Genomic DNA, 21,176 nt, shown 5'->3' on the forward strand with positions numbered 1-21,176 from the left:
CACAGCTAGTGCCCGGCACTGCTACTGTGCAGTAACAACGAGCTACACATAGCATGTCGTGTAGACGTGCCCACTACGTGTGTTTGGGATTTTCCCCTTCCCTTTTTATTAGTCATCACAACAAAAGGCAGGGGAGCAGGTTTTGTGCCTGAGCTGGTAAACTTGTATGAGAATTTTGCACAATTAATGTGCTGGAGGGGAAACCTGGGCACCTCTTTTAGGCTGAACTGTAGGTCAGAGCTGTGTTCTGTGATGGGGAGACCCAGCCCTGAATGACTTTTGAGACAGATCCCACCATCAGAAGAAAAGCTACATCTAAGCCTAAGACAGCCAATGCCATCTGTCTCGCTCTAGCCTTTCACTGTACCTCTTGCCATACAAGCCTCATCTTTCCACTTGGAAACAAATGTAGCTGTCACTTGAAGCTCTTGACTCGGTCCTCAATTTAAATCAATCAGTCGTGATCTTGCAGGGTAAAAGATTGAACTCTGCCTGTGAGTTCCCTGCCTACATAAACAACTGGCCTTGCTCAACCTTTCCTATCTGTTCCCTCAACCCCCATCACCGCAGCAACGGTTGTAAAAAAACTCATTTATTGCTCCCCTCAGAGTAAGTTACAGAGGAGTTACCAGAATTATAGCAACGTTGCTAACAATGAAAGATAAGCCCAGCTGAGGAAAAAATCATGAGGCATGAGCTTTTCTTATTTTTTTTTTTATTTTGTTGCATTATGGTCTGTGAAGAAGGCCAGAAAAGGGTGAGAGGATTGGCAGATCCTTTTGGTTTCATTTGCCTGAAAAAAATATTTTGTTTTGTTTTTTTCCCCCTTAATGCCCCATCCATGTTGTGTTGACATATCCCCCATCCCTCCAGAGCTGGAGTTAGGACTCTTTCTCTGTATTTGAGTGGACTGTGTCTCAGTACTTGGTAGTCTGTAATCTGTAGTAGAAGTAATTCCTCTGCCAGTTGATGGGATGTTGAGTTAAATAAAAATATAAAAGTAACAAAGATTTTTAAACTGAATGAGATAAAATACATTTATTTTTTCAGTGCACCAGAATTCACTTGCTTGGTATCCCTGATGTTATGAAAGCCTGCTAATTTTCTAGCTGTCCATAGAGACTGGCAGGAAAGTAAAGGTGGACAGTGTCCAAAGACAGAAGAGCAAAATACATCTGGCTTCAAAATTAACCTCAGGGACTACCTGATTTCTGTTCTCCTACCCTAAGGCTCAGTCAGCAGCAAACCAGATTGGGCCTAAAAAATGAAGGGGTCGTTTCTCTTTATTGGTGGCAGAGTCTCCTTTCCGCAGCATGACGACAGTCCATTTCAGCAAGAGGCGCTGCATTTCTGCCTTGCGCCAGGCCCTCGCAAACAGCTGAATCTGTTCTTTTTCTCTCTGCAGGTGGGAATCTTGCTCTATATGGCTGACCTAATTGTACGACTCATGTGGAAGAAGGCACTGGATCCAGATAACTTCTCCATCCCCTACCTCACTGCCCTGGGAGATCTCCTGGGCACTGGATTCCTGGCACTTTGCTTCCGCTTGGTTTGGCTCATCTATGGTGCAGATACGAGCCTGGGAAACTAACAGGATCTGTGTTGCAGCATTGTGCCATCGCTGCTCTGCAAAGCCAGTCGGTCAATACGGTGCTTTAATACGGTCCAACAGGGTATTTAGAAATACCAACCAAGTCACTAAGCTGGAATGAGTATTGCATCTCTTCCCACCCTCCTGTTTGCCACTTCAGTGCCTTGCAGCTGTGTAATTCAAGTCCAAAGAATCGGCACCCATGTGGGCTTCTGCGGCGTTAAAGTGACCAAGCCATCTTAACACACTGCATTCTGTGTGTGCCTGTTCCCAGCAAAGGAGGGGTTACGAGACTCTCGGGTCCTATCATGGTTTAGCAATATATTCCTATAGCAGCCTGGTAAGTCCAAGACTCATACAGAGCCTGATGAAGTCAGTGGGAGACTTTGGATCAGATCCTAGAAGAGGCTGTTTCAATCGGGCTCTGACTGTCAATTAAAAAATATTTGCTGCCCCTCTTCTTTCCTACCCCAGCAGGGGAAAAATTCAGTAAAGCCCTTAACATTTCTCTCTCCATAATTCAGACACTCAGGGTCTGACGCGGCCTGTTCCTCATTGCATTACAGCCCATAGAAGGGTTGTTAAGAGCAGGGGCCTAACTAAATCAACCTGTCACTGTCTGATGAGAGGGATTTTTTTGTGGTGGTTGTTTTCCAGTTTAAGAAATACCCGTTCAGTAGTTTTATGGTTTATAGAAACACACAAAAAAATAAAATGCAAAAAGTGCAGTGGTTTGGGGATTGTTTATTGCCATGATTTTGGCCGGTTAGAACTGGAATTTGGCAGGCCAGGCTATTTTGATTAATTTTTCATTGGGTTTTGTGGCAGGGATGAGAGTAAACTAAACCAAGACATTGTAATGGGCAGAGCACTTAGTTAGGATCCCTAACTCCTAGACATGCACAGCATGGCATCTGGCAGCCTGGGCTGTATTTCAGTTAGGTTATAGAGTCCATTGCCTCATTCACACGCAGTGTGAGCATTGCATTCCTGAGCCATGGTGATGCCTCTATAAATCCTTGTCATTTGTAGGGGTTTTGTACTCCCTTTTCCCAATGCAGGACAGGCTAAGACATCTGCTTAGAATGTGAGTGTGGGGTTCAGTTTCTTGCACCAGCACAGATGCCCTATGTGACTTTGGCTGGGCTAGTCATATAGGACCATAGGTTATAGGCACCTATTTCCCATAGAAATCATGGGTTAGTGTGCATCCCCCCAAGAGGGTGTGGGTGTCTATGCCTGTCTAGCTCCAAGTACAAATTCTAGGCCCTCAAAATCCCTGCTCAGCTACCATCTGCCCCTGGAGGCATCTACAGTTCTAGGCACTTGTAAGCCCCTCAGGGTACATAAGGATCTACTTGAGAGCGAGCACCTAAATCCTGGCAGTGCTGAACAGCTGGGCACCTGACACCATGCCTAGACCTGCGACCTTACTAGGTCTGGCATCAGTGCCCTTCACTGCTCTATGCATGCTAACTTTGCAACCAGACAGAGCTGCATCCATGCTACTGAGTGACAGTGCTGATTAGCCCTCCTCCAGCACAGTGTCGGTATGGCTGTGCCACTTTGTGGTGGGAAACTAATGTCTACAGAGCAGTGTGGCATCCTTGAGGGTGCCACTCCCATGTAGGACAAGTTTATGAGCTAGATGTGGCCTGTGGCCAGTCGGGATCCACAAACCAGTCATTTCTCGGCAGGGTATAAGCCAATGGGTATTTACATATCACACCTGCACAAAACCCAGCTAGAGAACAGGCTGGTCCCTCCTCACCCTCCTGCCTGCTTCCTCGGCAGTGGTATTTCACCAGTTGCTGCACACTGTTGTCTAATCATGGTCCTTTGTGCTATTCCTAAACATCTGCTGCCACTGCAGAGTCTGCGCAATTAATTTCCCAACTGTGACAGACCATGAGCGGACATGCGTGGTGACTGCAGCAGCAACAGCAGGATGAAAGGTCCTTGCACTAAACTGAAGCATGATTACCATGAACGATTCCAGATGGGCAGGAAAGGGAGGGGAAGTCATTATAAAAGTCTGCTTATGTGCTTGAAATCTGCATATTTTTAAAGGGAACTTGACACTGGCTTGAGAGTCTCTGATGAGCTGTGGGCCCCATGGCTGGGGCAAGTATCTCTTGTTCCTCTAGCCGCATTGCCTTTCTAAGAACATCTTCCTCTCTGGTATTTTCCGAGTTGCGTGAGGCATATATCTAAGCTAGGCATGTCCTTGCCTAGGTATAATATACCCCACAGGGCTTCTGCCACTTTAAGTGTGGTGGCATGCTGTAGCAGCCAAGCTGTTTGTTGTAGACACTGCTCTTTTGTATAGAGGCATTTCTTTCTGCCACCAAAACTGCACCTGCTCCTCACAAACAGCAGAAGCTCTGCCAGGAGAAGCCATCTTTTGCCAGCAGAGCTGTGTCCATGGGTTTTTGGGGGTTTTATTTATTTATTGGGGGGGGGGGGGGCAGTTGCTGACATAGTGATGCTGGCATAGCTTTATAATGTAAAATACATCCACACAGTGTAGCAGGGCAAAGAGACTCCTCAGATTACCTTCTAAAATGAAGGAAAAGACGTAGCTAAGTGGATGTTTTCATGGTCCCAGCTATGTATCTTCCTAGTGGAGAAAACCTAATTTTATACCAATACACCTAACTTTAAGGCCATACCTGCTGTTAGCTCTCTGGCATAAGTGAATTTCTCCCCCTAGCATTCTCCTGCCTTAAGCTTCTCAGGACCTGGGGAAACAATAAAAAGTCTCCCTTACTACTTGCATTTCAAAAACAATAATTGGCACTTCTGTTTTATTTCAATAAACCATTTAGACAACTGCCATCTTTTTCTGGTTGTAAATATTGACGGCATACTCTGGCTGGAACACGTAATCAAGCCCAGCTGTGTCCTATTTACATGATCCTCAGGCACATATTCTATCTTGTGTATTATGTCACTTCTAGCAAGGGGGTTTGGCAATTCCAGATGTGTCCCTTTGTCCAAGGCCAGTATGGCTAGGCTACAAGTGACACTGATGGAGATGATGTTTGGGAAGGTACAGGGCCAAGCACTGCTTACACTCCTGCTGTATTGGCCAAACAGGAAATGGTTCCTTTTCCATATTGTTGGGAACACATTTGGGACTTCAAATCCAGAAAGATGACACAACAAGAAGAAATGGTTTCAATAAAAGGAGATTTTAAAGTGCATATAACGGCAGGTTTATCTGCCACTAAATCTGTTTATTCTCTATTGAAGTGTATTTCACTAAAGCCTCCACAACAATTTAGCATTAAGGCAGCATCAAAGCAGGTTGTTAATGTCTGTAACCAAATTTGAACACGGACCTCAAAGAAGGTGTGGGGGGAGGTGGGTGGGAGGAAATACCTTTATGCTATCCACAGACCTGATCACAGTGCTGAACTGTTCAGTCATTCCTGGGTGCATGCATATTTGGATCACCTCAACCACAGTACATCATTCCCACTGCCTTAAAGAAAGGATCTCTGTAAATGTAAGGATCTTGCAGCTTTCACTGGCTGATTTAGTTTCCCATTGCAGCGGCCTATGCTACTCTGCTTGCTAAGAGGAGAGTAGCTTGTGTATGGCCCAGGGAATGCAAGATCTGATCAACTCAAAGGTGGAAGAAGACCTGAATGGCAATATTGCCTAGTTCACACTGGAGAAATCCCAGTAGCTGATTGCATTGAGCTCCAGTGCACCGACCAGAGTGGTAGATGAGGACCAAGGACCCAGTACTTTCTGCAGCGTGGTGTTACTGTTATGCACCCATGTCCAGTGCCCTAAAGATATTCCGTTGTAGCTGTGTTGGTCTAAGGACATAGGCAGGCAAGGCTCTTTGGGTGGATGTGATAGCTTTTATTAGACCAACTGAGTAGTTGGAAAAAAGTTCTTGGCAAGCTTTTGGGCGCAGTTACCCTTCTTCAGGCATAGGGAGTCTCTGCTGGTCTGAGACTCCAAGAAATGAGAGAAGTTAAAAGTGTGGCAGGATGTCAGTGAAAATGTAAATAGGTAGAAATTAAAAAGACAAAGGGCGAAGCAGAGAGGTAAAGCAGAATGGGGAGAGGGAAGAAGAAGAGAGCAGGGGAAAAGAAAAAAAAGGCTCAAAGGAGACATCAAAGGAGACATCAAAACATTGTTTTCTATCACTGTAATGTTTCCTTTCAGTCTTTTCTTTTCTTTTCCTCTGCTCTCTTCCCCTTTCCCCTCCCCCCTCTGCTTTACCTCTCTGCTTCACCCTTTGTCTTTCTAATTTCTACCTATTTACATTTTCACTGACATCCTGCCACACTTTTAGTTTCTCTCAATCCTTGGAGTCTCAGACTCCCTATGCCTGAAGAAGGGTGACTGCACCCGAAAGCTCGCCAAGAACTTTTTTCCAACTACTCAGTTGGTCTAATAAAAGACATCACATCTACCCAAAGATCCTTGCCTGTCAAAGGTATTTATGCACCTACTTCACAATAAAATCAATGCTTTAGGTGCTCTAGCTCTTGAAAAGCTTTGGGAAATCACAGACATGGTAAGAAAATATAGTGACTTTGAATTGCCCAGTGATCTTGCCTTCATAGTTGACATTCCCCTTCTCCATGACACCACTGCATTGACAGAACTCTGTGTAGGAAGATTTCAAGGCATGCCTGCATTTTGCTTCCCTTTTATTTCTCCTACGAGGCATCTCACCAGTGGCAGAGGGCCTGAGTCCCCACTGCTTTCTCTCGGTGTATTGACATGTGCATCTATGCAAAGTGAAGGTTGGCCCTTGTGGGATTTGTCACTTGTTTTGCACAGGTGTAAGCAGTGACACAAAGCAAGAGGCAGAGGGAAGTTAGGCCTTTTGGCATTGATGAAATGCTTCAGAGCACAATCTAGCAAACAGTCCAGCTGCAGAAATCCCAATGTCTGCTGTGGAGTCTCTGCTTGAAGTGCTGGCGCCCTAGGAACCTCCCGAATAAATAACTGCAGTAAAAGCACAGAGATCCTGTATTTAGTCCAGTCTAATCTTCAAAGAAGAACAATCCACTTTCCTCCCCATTTTTCAGCCTTTTTTTTGCTACTGGCCATATACAGTAGTCTTTCAGCTACTGATCTCATTGTATACCACAGATAACTGAGACACTCTGTGTAGAGGCAGTGGCTCTGGATTTAGTTGTATCTCATTCTACTTGTTGGAAAAAACATGGCTTGCTGGAAGGGCAAGATGAGCCATTTCTGATTAAAACAGAAAGCACTAGGCTACAGCTCCTCTAGTGCCTTTAGATACTTCCATTCATCTCCTGTCCCAATATCAGTGGATTGTAAAAAACAAAAACCTCTGCCCCCCAAACACCCCCAAAAACCAAAGCAGATCCCAACACCTAAATTGAGAGAGAACATATTCAGCCGTGCAAGTGTAACGTCTCAGGCTGGGGAATATGATGGTGCACAGAGCGGTGGTGCACACCCTTTTAGAGTGGTGGGCCTGGACCTGGGACCTTCTTACCCTCCAGTAGGGTAAGAAGGGAGGGGTGGGGGCTGGCAACCTATGTGAGGAGGAGGGGGATGGAGAGTTGACCTTCAATAAACAGCCTAAGGGAGGTAGACAGTAACTGGGGCCTGTTAGAGGGGAGAGGAGAGGGAGAGAAGCAGGGAAGCCTGAGGAGGGACAGTGCAGGCAGGGCAGGGGATGTGCTGGGTCCAGCTGCTTGTTGCTGAATCCCTTGTGCCCTGGGGCTGGATCCAGTCACTGCAGGGGCTGAACCCGACCCGTGGCTATGTGAGGTAGAGTGAGAAAGCAGAAGCAAGAGGGAAAACTGAGAGAGGGAAATGAAGAAAAAGAGAATGTGAAGAACAAGAGCACAGCATCTCCTAGGTTGTTGCAAAGGTTACAGTGCATGTGCGGCAGCATAGTGTTGCTCTTTGATTATGCCTAACGTATAACCATAAATTTTGCAGCTGCCTCAGATAGCGGTCTGAGCACTGCTTTGCAGGAGGTGGATGATATTACCACCTCTTCCTGTTTTTAAGCAATAGTGGTTGAAGCTGCTGTGTTTTGTACTGCACTCAGTGCTGCTGCCAGGAGTTCGAGGTGCTCTGAGAGCGCCTTATGGACGGGGCAGGTAACACTTACCTTCAGACCAAGGTGAAAGGGGTTTCATCATCCCAGTACATCAGGGGTGTTCATCAGGACCTGGGAGAACATCTGTTCACCAGGGCTCCCCCTGGGAAGACAAGGTCCAATGGTCACAAACAGCTGGAAGACCATTTTAGACTAGACGTAAGGAAGAACATCTTTACTGTATGATTATGCAGAGTCTGGAATAGATTCCCCCACAAGTGGGGCAAGCACCTGCTCTGGACACATTTGAGATGTGCTTGGACGATTATCTTGCTGGGGTCCTCTAACCCCAGCTGATTTCTTGCCCTTGGGCAGAGGGGTGGACCAGATGATCTCACAAGGTCCCTTCCAGCCCTAATGTCTATAAAATCTATGAAACCCTCACAGAGGGCAAAGGGGCTTGATTCTTCAGAGGAAGGGGGAAGATGCAGCATTCCCCATCAGCCGTAGTCACCTTACCAGCCACCTCTCCCAGCAGAGGTTACATCAGAAACCAGTATTTTTCCAGAGACAATATTTTGGTAGAGATGCAGCTTTTACACTGGGGACAAGAAAAGCGCCTTCAAGTAAACACAAGCAAATTTGAAAAGCCTCCTTTAAGTGCAACACCGAGGCCAAGACGCACTTAGAAACACTTACTTATATATTTTTTTCCCTTCAGTGGAACCCTATTTCTTCCTCCAGCCCGTAAACAACCCAACCTGTGTCACACGGCAAGCCCTGAAAGGAAACCTTGGTATCGCTGAATCTCAGTTTTGTTTTGTTAGCAGAAGAAACTCAATGTCTCTAAATAAACCACAGGGGCTGGGGCCATGTTTATGTAGTATGTAATACCAGGCGGTCCAGGAAATACTGCCTATGTGCTGAAGAATGAAGCGAGCAGTGTTGTTTGCACTCCTCATAGTGCGGCTCTGTCTTTCCGTAAGACACCGGGCCAAGTTGACTTCTGTAAAGCAGGGTGTTCAAGCCAGCGTTTGTGCCCTCATCTCGTTATGGTTTGTACTGTGCTTATGATGAGTTCTTTGTATTGCAAGAGCACCGAGACCCTGAATACGATCAGTACTAAGTGTTGTATAAACACAAAGGCTAGGTACAGACACTCAAAAAGCCCGAGGCAGAATCAAGCTAAGTGATGTGGTTTTCTGTAACTGGTGTAGCCGAGATCAGTAATGAACAGAACGCATGTTCACCCTTTGGCTGGTGGGTGGGTCTAGCTATGCATGCCAAATTTCTGTTCTGTTACAGGTATAGACCAGTTTCCAATCACTTGTACTGGCATGGGTGACTGGTGCCTCCTGAGTTGGGGGGGGGGGGCACTTGCCCCCCCCCCCCCCCAGCAGCCAGTCAGCGACCGGGGGGGGGTCTCCCCATGGCCAATTGCGCCGACTGGGGGGGGTCCCCACAGCTGATTGTGCTGATGTGGAAGTGCCAGTGGCATGCCGCTGGCACTTCCAGGCACACCACTGGCACTTCTGGGCAAGTGTGATAGGCTACGGGAACCCTTTCTCCAGGTGGCATGATCAGCCATGGGGGGACCACAGGGATCACTTTTCCTGGAGCCCCGACTCTCTAGCTGGTGCTCTGAGGGGAGGCACCAGCACTCTCATCTGCCCCTGCCATCCGTCTCCTAAGCGGGGAATGCTGCTGTCAGGGGGTGCGCCAGCGCTCTCAGGGGGTGCATGTGCACCTGCTATGCATCACCACTCTATACTGGTAAAAGTGTAATGTCTGCACCTAACCAAAGGAGACCTGGCCCATGCCTTACAGGAAACTGGCCATCTGTAGCTCTGCACCAGATGGGACATGCATCACCCCTGGGGAAATGGAGCGGGTAGAGGGATTAAAGCCTGAACTATCAAAAGCACCTTCTAATTTTGGTTACTCCACTTCGGAGAGATTAACAGAACAAGTGGCTTCAGCTGCAGGTGAAGTCAGTGGAGGCTGCAGAGGCACAATACCTCTGAAAAACTCAGGCCCCAAGCACTGCAAACAAAATGGCAGTGAGCAAACTTAGGGGCCACTTTTGACAACGCACACCTTTGCAGAGTGACACGGCAAGTCAGTGGCATGGAAGCCAGGTTTTCTGACTTTACTCACTGGTAACTTGTTGTGGCTGGGAGGCAGTGGTGAGCGGCAGCTCTTTTTTTAACCTGCCTTCCGCGTTTATACAGCACTTTGTATATAGGATGCTGCAGCCGTTTTAAAATAGCCACAAGGCTCAGTACTGCCAAGGTACTACTTTTTACAAACAAGGTGCAATGACCTGCCTGAGGTCACATAAAGCATCAGTTTGAGGACTGAAACAGGGGTCTCCTGTCTCCTGGTCACCGGGTCTAATTCCTAGACACAGCCCCCCCGACTTCACAAGGACTTGGTGCCCTTGAGAGAGGATCGAGCTTTATCTTTGTCTACATCCTCCAGTTCATGTGCATGACTCAAGCTCTGCGTGCGACGAAGAATACTTGCGAGTTATCAGCTCGTGTACGAGCGCACGAAAAGCAATGAGGAAGGGCTGATTTTTAAATAAATGCCTGATGAGGGCTGCTGCTGCTACTGTGGCTTTTGTTTATTTTTTGGGGTTTTTTCAAAGCAGGATTTGCAAGTTTATTCCTTGCCTCTGGCTGAGCTGCGCACAATTATTTTATCTTACTTGGATCTGCCATGTGTTTTTCCTCGCTGACACCGCCTGGCCTAGAGGTAGCGTTCCAGCCTCACCAGTGATTTTCCTTCGTGCACAGCCAAGGTATATTGCACTCAGCCGAATTAGCGCCTGCTGGCGTCACTCAGCCAAAGCAGAGCTTGCACATACAATCTGCCCTGGGGATGCTTGGATTTGCTGTCCATTAGAGGGGCACTGCAATCCAAACCCAAACTCTGCCAATGTTCTGGCTGTAATTTGCGCCTATACAAAAAAACGTAGATGAAATGTCAAAGGGGTAATTTCATTTTACTGTATTTAAGTGGTTTCTAACATTCAGGTTGCCGTAGACTGTGGACCATCTGCTTTCAGCCAATAGGCAGGAGGGTGGAGCACAAGCCTGTGTCTAAGGCAGAAGACAAATGCTCGAGCTTAAGAGTTTGCCTAGAGCCAGCACAAGATGCAAAGCAGAGCCTCAGGATACAGTTAAGGATGCCAGCCAGCAATCTCCATGTACTGTACAATGGAAGACGGCGAGAGCTGAAAAGGCTCAGAAGCACGTAGGAGTGATTTGTGTGGCTAGAAGCTAGGGCTGTGCAAAATTTCGCGCCAGTTTTGTTTCAACGCTGTTTCAACTCGTTTCGAGGTTGAAACAGCAAAATTGAAACAAAACAGATATTGCCGAAACAGCCTCGAAACAACATGAGGCAAGTTGAAACATTTTGCCCTTTCAATGCTGTTTCAACGTTTTACCCATAAGCTATGGTGGGGAAGGTTGAAACAGCCTATAACTTTGTCATTTCTGGCCTGATTTGAATGAAACTTTCAGGAATGGTAGTCCCTTCTGAGGGCATGAAGTCTGTCAAGTATCAAGGAGATAGGTGCAGGGGGTTCAGGGAAACTGCACCCAAAAATGTTGAAAGCAAAACTTGTGTCATGTGTACTTGTTAAGCCATGGTGAGGTCAAAGCTGCAGGCCTGCTAGCCCCTGCTGAGGCCACGAAGCCTGCCAGCTGTGGAGGAGATCGGTGCAGGGGGAGTCAGGCTCAATATTGGGAAAAACTTCTTCACAACTAGGGTGTCCAGACTGTGGAATAAGGTCCCTACAGAGGTGGTGCAATCACCTACCCTGGAAATCTTCAAGAGGAGACTAGACAGTCACCTCGCTGGGGGTCACCTGACCCCCACTTGTCTTTCCTGCTTGGTGCATGGGGCTGGTTTGGCTGGTTTTGCTGGAGATGCATCAATTGATGCATGCCAGCATATTGTTGGCTCTGCTGGCTACAGCATCGCACTTCCAGCTCATGTTCATACTGTGGTCAATTATTACCCCCCAGGTCTGTGGTGACAAGTGATGGGGGATCCTCAGTCCCGCTGCTTGATGAGAGGCAGCAGTTGCACAAGCACCCATGTCATGAGTTTTGCCTGTGAGCAGCTAGGGGTGCAGGGCCCCAGAGCCCCACTGCACCTATCTCCTTAACAGCTGGCAGGCTTCGTGGCCTCAGCAGGGGCTACCATCCCTGCAGCTTTCACACTGCTGCGCCTTAACACACACAGTGTCACCCATGTCACGAGTTTTGCTAGTCTGCAGCTTGAGGTACAGTTTCCCCAAAACCCTGCACTTATCTCCTTGAAACTTGGCAGGCTTTGAGGCCTCAGCAGGGGCTATCATGCCTGCAATTTTGACCTCACTATGGCTTAACACATACAGGTGACACGTTTTCCTTTCATAAATTTGCGGTAAGTGTCCCCGAACTCCCTGCACCTATCTCCTTGAAACTTGGCAGGCTTCAAGCCCTCAGAAGGGGCTACCATACCTGCAAGTTTCATCCAAATCAGGCCAGAAATGACAAAGTTATAGGCTGTTTCAATCTTCCCCATTATATCCTATGCGCAAAACATTGAAAAAGGGTCGAAGCGGTGAAACTATTTTGACGGACTGGAACAGCTGTTTCAAATAGAAACAAAATTTGATACAAAACACTGTTCTGTTGAAACATCAAAACTCTGGTTGAAACCAAATGCTGCCATTTTGCACAGCCCTACTAGAAGCCATGGCTAATAACTGACAGAAGTTGGCACACAAGTGCCTCATATCCAACCCTGTGGTACACAGGATTTCCCGATTTCATTCAGGGCCTTGGTGCTCTTGCAATATAAAGGGCTCATGATAAGAACAGCGTAAACCATGAGAAGCTGAGCACACAAATGCTGGCTCAAATCTCTGCTTTATACAAGTCAGTTTGGCCCAGAGTCTCATGGAAAGACAGAGTTTATTATGTGCAGTGCAAATGGCATTTGTGGTCACCCCTACGGCATCTGGGCACCTGCCATGGCATTCTCATAGAGGACTGTGGTTAGGAAGCACAACTGCTGTAAAACAAAAAACTGTGGTGGCCCCTCTGGAAGTTGAATCTGAGCAGCTCAGCCCAGATTCCAGTGGACAAACATCCGTTTCTTGAAATGCTCTTGGGCTATTGTGAAGCAATTGCCTACAAGGAGCCCAAAGACTGGTTGAAACCAGGTAGCGCCTCCAGGGTTGGGTGGGGACGTCTGAGAAAAATGAATGCTTGAGCAGAGGCTTTGTGTTTCCAGGGTTGTAGCTCTAGCACCTTCCCACACTGTGAAATGACCAGCAAAATGCCCGTCATGAATGACTGGGGGGGTGGGGAAGGGGATGGAGACCGATGTCTGTCCCCCTGCCACTCTGGGTCCAGCCCTGCTCCATCCCGCCTCCCCACTCCATCCCCCCTCCCTGCTGCTGTGTGTGTGGAGGGGTATGGCGCATGGGGGTGGGTGGTGTGCGGCTGCTGGGAGCGGCAATGGCATGGGGAGTGCTTACTGGCTGTGTGGTATGGGGAGAGGCCCTGGGGTGTGGTGCAGAGCATGGGGGGGATGGTGCATGCTGTGGCATGGGGAGCGACCATGGCAGAGGGAGCACCCACTAGCTGTGGCCATGTGGCGTGGGGAGCAGTCCTTGGGTGTGGTGCAGGGCAAATGGGGGTGTGTGGCACACGACCATGGGGCATGGCACAGGGAGCGGCCATGGTGTGGGGGTGTGGGGAATGCCTGCTGGCTGTGGCCACATGGTGTGGGCAGCAGCCCCGGAGTGTGGTGTGGGTTGCGCGGCCATGGCGCATGGTGTAGGGGGTGGCCAGAGGCTGCACCCGCATGGCATGAGGAGTGGCCCTGGGGTGTGGCATTGGGTGTGAGGGGGCCTGGTACATGGCGGCGCAGGGTGGGGGGTGGTGTGCAACTGCAGGGCATGGCACAGGAAGTGGCCATGGCGCGGGGGCGTGGGGAATGCCTGCTGGCCGCGGCCATGTAGGGTGGGCAGCAGCCCTGGGGTCTGGTACAGGGTGCACAGTGGCCTTTGGTGCATGGCCATGGAGAGGCCATGACACGGGTAGCACTCACAGGCTGCACCCGGGTGGCACAGGGAGCAGCCCCAGGGTGTGGTGCAGGGAGCCTAGTGCATGGGGGTGTGTGCCATGTGGGTGTGCGGAGGGTGGCGTGTGGCCGCAGGGCGTAGTCCAGGGAGAGGTTCCAGACTGTGGAATGGAGCATGCAGGGGAGCACTGTGCAAGGGGGGCATGACATGGTGTGTGGGGGGGGGCTGCGATGCGGGTATGCAGAGTGGGTGGCGTGCAGCTGCAGGGGGTGGTGCAGGGAGCAGCCACAGTGCAGGGAGCACCTGCTGGCTGCAGCCATGTGTCATGGGAAGTGGCCCTGGGGTTTGGCATGGAGCGAGTGGGGGGAGGGATGGCTGCATGCTGCTGACGGGCGTGTCATGGGGAGCGGCCATGGTGGGGGGAACACCCACTGGCTGCATAACATGGTCTGTGCGGAGGGGGCATGGCACGCAGCCGCGGGGTGCCGCACGGGGAGCAGATGTGAGGGGCATGCCCTGCCCTACAGCCGTGTTCTGGAGCTGGCTGGCAATCCCACGGCCCCTGCACTGGCTTCCGCATTACACCCTGCGGCCGCGCACCATGCCCCCCTCTCCAGCATGCCCCATGGCCATGTGCTGCAGCCAGCAGGTGCTGCCTGTGCACCCCCATGCTGGCTCCCCACATGACTGTGTGCTCCACTCCCTCCCTGCACCCTGTGTGGCCCATGGCCACAGCCAATGGGTGCTCCTCGCGTGGTGGGGTGTGGTTTGTGGGCATGCAAGTGGCAGGCTCTGCCTACGTGCTGCACACCCGCTCCCTGCGTGGCACCCTGTGGCTGTATGCCACACCCTCCTGTGCCACGTGCCGCACTCCCACGTGGCCTGCGCCATGCCCCCGCAGGGCCGCAAGTCACACCCCAGCTTCGCCTCTCTTCCCTCCGGTGTGGCAAAGCACATCCCGGCCCTCACCGCCTTTGCCTGTGTGTCTATCTGTCAGTAAGGCTCTGGGCCGTGCATGCGCAGTTGGCCTGGAGCGTTACGGGTAGACATACAGCCGGAAGTGCCACAGCTTTTATTAGATCCAAATTTTTTTAAAGGGTGATCTAATGATGACATACAATGCTCCACAAGCTCATTTCAAGTGAGCTGATTTTGCTGGCTTCCTGATACTAGAATGAGTTAAAAACTAATTGACTGATGGCACAGCTATGCCATGGGGGCAGAGGGCTGGTGCTATCTACTGCATCAGGAGTTTACTTATTATGGTAAAGTGTTGATGCAGGTTCGTTCACTGTAAAGGTGCTTGTACACGTGACTGCTGTCATGATGTACACATGACACAAATGTAATTTGTGTGGCTTAGTGGCGTCACACATTACACGTGTGCCAGTTTTGAGGGTTTTAAATGACTTTGAATCATTACAAATTAAACTACGTCTGGATATAGTTTAGTTTGCAATGTTGCAAATAGCAATGATGCAGCTGTCACCTTGCACCCCCTGGTCCTGGGAGAGGTGGGCAGGCTCTGAAAAAAAAGAAAAGGATCAGGCCCCTCAATGCTTCTGCCTTCAGCAGGCATCAGGGGAAGGCAAAAGCAGAGAGGGGCCCAATCCTTTTCTTTTTTGGTGGAGCCTGCCCGCCTCTCCTGTGACTAGGGGGCGAGCTGCTGATAGGCCAAGTGGACCCTGAGCTGCGGGGGGCCTCGGTCCTTCCCTCCACAGTTGTGCCCCCCCAAGGCCTCCTGGGCAGGCTGCTAGTGGGTCGGTGCATACCCCAGCTCAGAGGCAGCATCCAGCCCAATCCAGCTCTTCTGCAAGCCCACCTGCTGGAAGCCTGCGGGTACTGCTCCGCTTGTTGCCTCCAAGTTGGGGCAGCACCCAGATCACTAGCAGCCTGCCCAGGTGGCCCTGGGGGGCACCACTGCCGTAGAGGGAAGGACCTGGGGCTCCCAGCCCACTGGCAGCTCACCCTCTGGCTGTAGGCAAGCTCCAGCTGCAGCAGAAGAAAAAGGATCAGGCCCCTTGCTGTAATGTGACAGAAAAATTGAAACGGAGTGTTTCAATTAAAAAGCCACTGATTCAATTTATGGGGCATGAAATAAAACTTTGGGGATTAAACCCCCATCACATGTACGAGCGCCCTAAAAGCTGAGCAGGCTCCCCCCTCCCCTCACAGCAGCCTAGATGAAGTCCTACCATCCTCATTTCACAGCTGGGGACCCAGGGCACAGCTCTTTGAAGGTATTCAGGTAACGTAATCAGTGGGAGTTGGGCACCAAAACACATTTATGGCTGTAGGCCCGAGTGATCTGTCAGAGGACATATCAGATGTGTACGAGAGCCTGAGGCATGGCAGCCAGCTTCTCCGAACCCAGACTACTATTCTTAGCCCTGGATCATCCTATTGTTGTACGGGGCTGTACCTGTGTGATCAAAGGTGTGACACTCAAGTGACTGAGCAAAGCTGCAAAAAAGCTGGCACAGGTGCTTTCACTGTGGTTGAAACCACATTATTTTCATTTAGATTAAGGGCCTGTATGAATGGATGGGTTAACCCAGGGCAGGAAAAGTTGCTCCAATTAAAAAAATACAACTACAATACATGATACAAGCCTTAAAGGCAACTCAGGCCTACCCCGGCAGTGGCTAACCTATTCTGCTTTCAAATGCATGGCCTGCTTTTTTGGACATAGCACTAGGATGTGATTTGCTCTAGGCCCATGCCTCACACTTCAGCCCCTTTCAAGTGTCTTTGGCCAGTCAACTGGGAACACGTTTAAACTGAACTCAGTCTCCTATAGGCGTTGGACAAACAAGTTCAAACAGCAGAGACCTGCTGGGCATCAGCTGCTTTGCTGTTTGCTGGCTCTTATACCATGGTGCATAGAACCTAAATCAGGGCAGTGCAGCCATCAATGAAATGAAGGTAAACTACCATGCTTTAATTGTCATTTACCATGGGGTTCAGTATGGACACATGGACTGCTACCACAAAGCAACTGATGACAGGGTAAGACCTCACCCCTTCAACTGCTCCTCTGTCTGTACCCTTTGGGGTAGGTTGGCAGACCTGATGGCAGTGTGGTGGCAAGATACCTAAACCTACCCTTAACTAGCTATTGGGTTCTGGCAACAATCTGATTGTGGAAGCACTGAGCTAAGCATGGACTTATTTTGCCTGCATCTCATATAGGTTTGGTCACCTACACTGAACCCTGTGCTGCCTGGCTCAATGGCTACCTATGCCTATAACAGCCCATTTCATGCTAAGGAAGGTATCTCACCGTGTTGCTGCAAACACCGTGACATACCCTTAAAGCAAAGTAAGTGTCCACACCTGGTCTGAAACCAGTGTAAGTTTGTACAGACAAGCCTGAAGCTGCCAGCCTTTCGATGGAGAGGAGAAATCTATCCAGCTCTATGCTTTGTGCAATTAGCTCCACTTTTGAAGTTTAACAGGGGTGAGGGCTGAGGGGAGGGAAGATACTCAGCAGAAATCCTGGGCTCTGTATTTCAATGGAATGATTAAAGCTCCATTCCCGGAGCCTTGGGGAGAGCATTGTGTTCTCCAGCCCAGGACAAGAGTGAAAGGCTGGCCATTTGGCAGCAGTCTGTTGATTAGCACAGAGAAAAAGGGAATGCATTATATCTGCTTATGCAACCTGCTATAACCTAACAGAGCTTGAAACCACATGAAGTGCCCTAGATGTCACACCACAAGGAGATGAGACGATTTGCAGCAGCTGCTCCACAGAGGAGCAGGAATGACCTAGTGCTGTTTCACACACCAGGCAGGGCAGAGAACAGGATCCTCTCATCTCCAGGCACCCAGACAGGAGCATAACAATGGGCACAAGTGACCAGGTAAAAAATGGCTCCTAATTAGCCCTGAATATCAAGCCTGATGAGTCTTCAAGTCACAGCAACTGAATGTCTTTGAGAAACAGACTTTCCTGCCATTAGCCTCCATGGCTATGGGACAGCTGAGAGGATGCTCTCCTGCTTCGCACTGCAGTAACTCAGCCCTGGCCATTGCTGCTCAGAATCCGTAACAGCGGTGACTCTGTGATGGGCACAAGGAAGCAGGAAAGCTCAGCTGCATCATGTTCCTGCAAACATGGGTCTACCTTAGGAGAGGAGGCACTGGCAGAACAGAAGACAGAGGAGGGGAGAGGGTCTCTGGTTATACAGGGAGAAGACCTAGGCTCCAGTTCTGGCTCTGGCACTGTTTTCTGGTAAGTGGCTCAGCCTCTCTGTGCCTGTTTTCACGTGCAGGACAGGAATGATACGTATATCGCTATATATCTATTCCAGAGGCAGATTAAGGTGTACTGGGGCCCTGGACAAATACAAAATTGGAGGCCCCCTGCTCACACTGGAGCTGGCCCCTTCCCTTCCTGGTGCTGGGGGGGAGGGGCACATGCCTCTTCTTCCTGCTACCTGCCTTCCCCTCCCCAAATATAGCCAAGCATGCGCGTGCACGCGCACACACACACACACACACACACACACACACACATAAGCGTGCACAGAGGCACACACTCTACTCCCACTCATTCTCTGTACATGGACACACAGACACAAATACACTCCATGAACACAGACACATGCACATGCATGCACAGATGCATGCGCAGACACCCACACACACCGACGTGTACACATGCAGATGCGCGCAATGTGCAGATGCACAGAACGATGCATACAAATGTGCACACACTCACACACAGACACACAGCTGCAGATGCACACAGGTGCATGCACACACGCACAGATGCAAGCACAAATGCAGAGGCACAGAGATGCATGCACACAGATGCACATGCAGATGCACAGATGCGGACACACACACAGACATGTGTACACATATACACACACAGATGCACACACACATGGAGACACGCAGACTCAGCCACACACTTCACAGGACCTCCCCTCTCCCACACTCTTGATCACTGAGGGACCCCCCGCTCCGCCTTCCCCATTTGTTGCACTGACCTGCAGGGAGTTGCTGTCTGGCTGTGTCCGTGTGGCTGCGCACATGCCCCAGGCCGGGCCAGATCAGGGCAGGAGCCCCACACCATGCTTCTACGGGTGGGTGGCGGCACTGGGAGGGGTGGCTACAAGGGTCTAAGGTGAATTTTGGAGGGCTATAGTACCCCAAGGCTCCCAATGTTGCCGCCTGCCAGCAGAAGCACAGAACTCCTGGGTGGCCCAGCCCCAGCCTGCCCCACCCGCCCCATTGGTGGAGCAGCCCCATACCCGGATGCAGGGAAACAAATGTGAAAGCCACGATTTTAAACTTGGTACCATTTTTGTCTCCCTAAAGGGAAATAGGCCCAAGTTTAAAACCCCGCTTTCACTTCCCTGCTGATGAGGACCCCATGGCCCTGAATTGGTACTGACCCGTCCGTTAATACACCTATGATCTATTCAGCAGGAGCTCAAGGGATGAGGTTTAATTAAATGTTGCAAAGCATGTGGTTGTGCCCTGATGGGTGTGGCTGGTAGTATTCAGACACCAGGGTGACAGGCATAAATACAAACATGTATAGCATCTTATAAGAAGCCCCAGCTCATGGGAGGCATGCGGTTGCAGCTGCAGCCCACCAGGCACGTGCGTCTTAGTGCCTTGAGAGCAGTGGATGGCCGAAGGCAGAATTTGGAAGATGCTCCTCCTCACCTGCAGAAAACAGCACTAGTTTTTTCTCCCTCCATGTACGCCTAACCAGCCACCCTGCCTATGGGGAAGGGAGAGCCGTATCCTACTTTCCATCTCAGCTCAGACCCATTCCATTCTTCTCTGTCTTCTGCTGCTAAAGAGAGAAAAAGAAAGAAATTTTGCTTCTTTCTTGTTAAGATGTTTCATATTTCACAGGAGGACTGGTGATGGAAAGGTTCTTCTGGGCAAGTAAGCAAAATTCAACATCCTGCTTGCCATCAGACACCTTTGAGGTAAATTGACTGCTCCAGCTTCTATTCGAGCCTAATCGGCATAAAATGAACTGTTCCACCCAGAAGAACTTACACCAACCTCCAGCTTTCCTGTACAATATGAAGTTTCATTTCTACCAGGGAGACATTTTACAATTTTTGCATTCTCCTTTGCCTGAGGAAGGGTGCATGAGCCCAAAAGCTTGCAAATGAAGACTTTTTTTTGCAACTATGTAGTTGGTCTAATAAAAGATATCGTCTCTACCACATTGACTGCTTTTGCTTTTAGACCAACACGACTATTTGCTATGACATAGCATCTGTTATGTCTGGCACTGATGCCTACCTGCTATGCCCTAAGAGATTTCTCTGGAAACAGCAAAAGCAACAGCACCTTTCTTCATGCTCTATTTGGGGGCGTCCAGCACGCCATACTTCTGAGGCATCCTCTTAGGTTTTGTGGGCATGCTGTCCATCAATAGCTACCATTTCTGGACCAGTAACCTAAGTGAAGGAAAACATTTTGTTTGAATTACCCCAGCAATCTGTGAGAAGCAGAAGGGGCTAGTGCTGTTTAGAGGACGGAGGACAGCATTCCACCCTCAATTCCCACTCACAAAACATGAAACACAATGGCATCCATTCAGTGTAAAATGCCTGCAATTTTATCAGTGGACCTCACGGTGTCCCCATAACTCCACTTGGAATAAATATAATCTGGGTTTATACACACTGAGTTCTGACATGGGCTAATCGGAGCGGGGCTACCTTGTAGCTGTGGTAAGTGAAAGCTCAGAGATGGAGCTATATGCCCTGCTGCTCCAGCCTGACACCAGCAAGTCTGTTCCTCTGTTAATGGAATGGACAGTTCCCACTTTTGATGGGGAGCCTGGGCTCATGGGCTCCTGGCCAAAAGCTGAATTTGTTGGTTTGGTTTGGCAAGTGCAAAGCATTTATAATGCATGGAAAACTCCAGTCTGACTTGGTTGCTTATGAAATATAAAGCAGCTATTTTTGATGACATGCAGATTCTGCTTCACATGAATGGGGACTGAAGAGCAGTATTTGAACGATCGAGATTTGAATCACCAGGAGTTTGACAGATGTACTGCAGCAAAATCATTCAAAGCAAGTGAGGGTTGGATTTTTAAGAGTGCACGCTTGCATGATCTAAAAGCACAAATCCCACTCACTCTCAATGAGCAGCTCTTTGTCATTGGAGAGAAGTGTTTTAAATGTCCTCCTTCCACTGCCCCTTCCTCTTGTCTTGGCTTGGCCTTGCGCTGGCAGAACCATGTCTAAGAGACAGCGGTAGTTCAATCCCTAGACTTTTTGTTCCCAGCTGAGATTCACCATTCAGACAGTCAGCTTGGATGCTGGCTTGCGAATGGAGATAACTGTTTCCTGGGAACTGGGCTGTGATCAAGCAGTCATCAAACTATATCCATTTGGAGTGAGTTAGGAACAGCAAGCTAGAGGTGAAAACCAGTGTATGCCATTCCTTGTCCC

The 21,176-nt window shown here is 49.5% G+C and overlaps 1 protein-coding gene across 3 annotated transcripts in view; it reads left to right on the top strand.

Annotated features, from left to right (window-relative positions):
• The window catches only part of SLC41A3 (solute carrier family 41 member 3), a 36,771-nt gene extending 32,344 nt beyond the window's left edge, over positions 1–4,427 (top strand). For all 3 annotated transcript variants that reach the window (XM_014605692.3, XM_006268734.4, XM_019499777.2), the window contains exon 11: positions 1,406–4,427. In XM_014605692.3, the coding sequence (XP_014461178.1) occupies positions 1,406–1,591 (186 nt within the window). In that variant the 3' untranslated portion in view covers positions 1,592–4,427. The remainder of the gene's footprint in view (positions 1–1,405) is intronic.
• The last annotated feature ends 16,749 nt before the right edge of the window (positions 4,428–21,176 follow it).

This window comes from Alligator mississippiensis, chromosome 12 (genome assembly GCF_030867095.1).
Source record: "Alligator mississippiensis isolate rAllMis1 chromosome 12, rAllMis1, whole genome shotgun sequence".
Lineage (NCBI taxonomy): Eukaryota > Metazoa > Chordata > Crocodylia > Alligatoridae > Alligator > Alligator mississippiensis.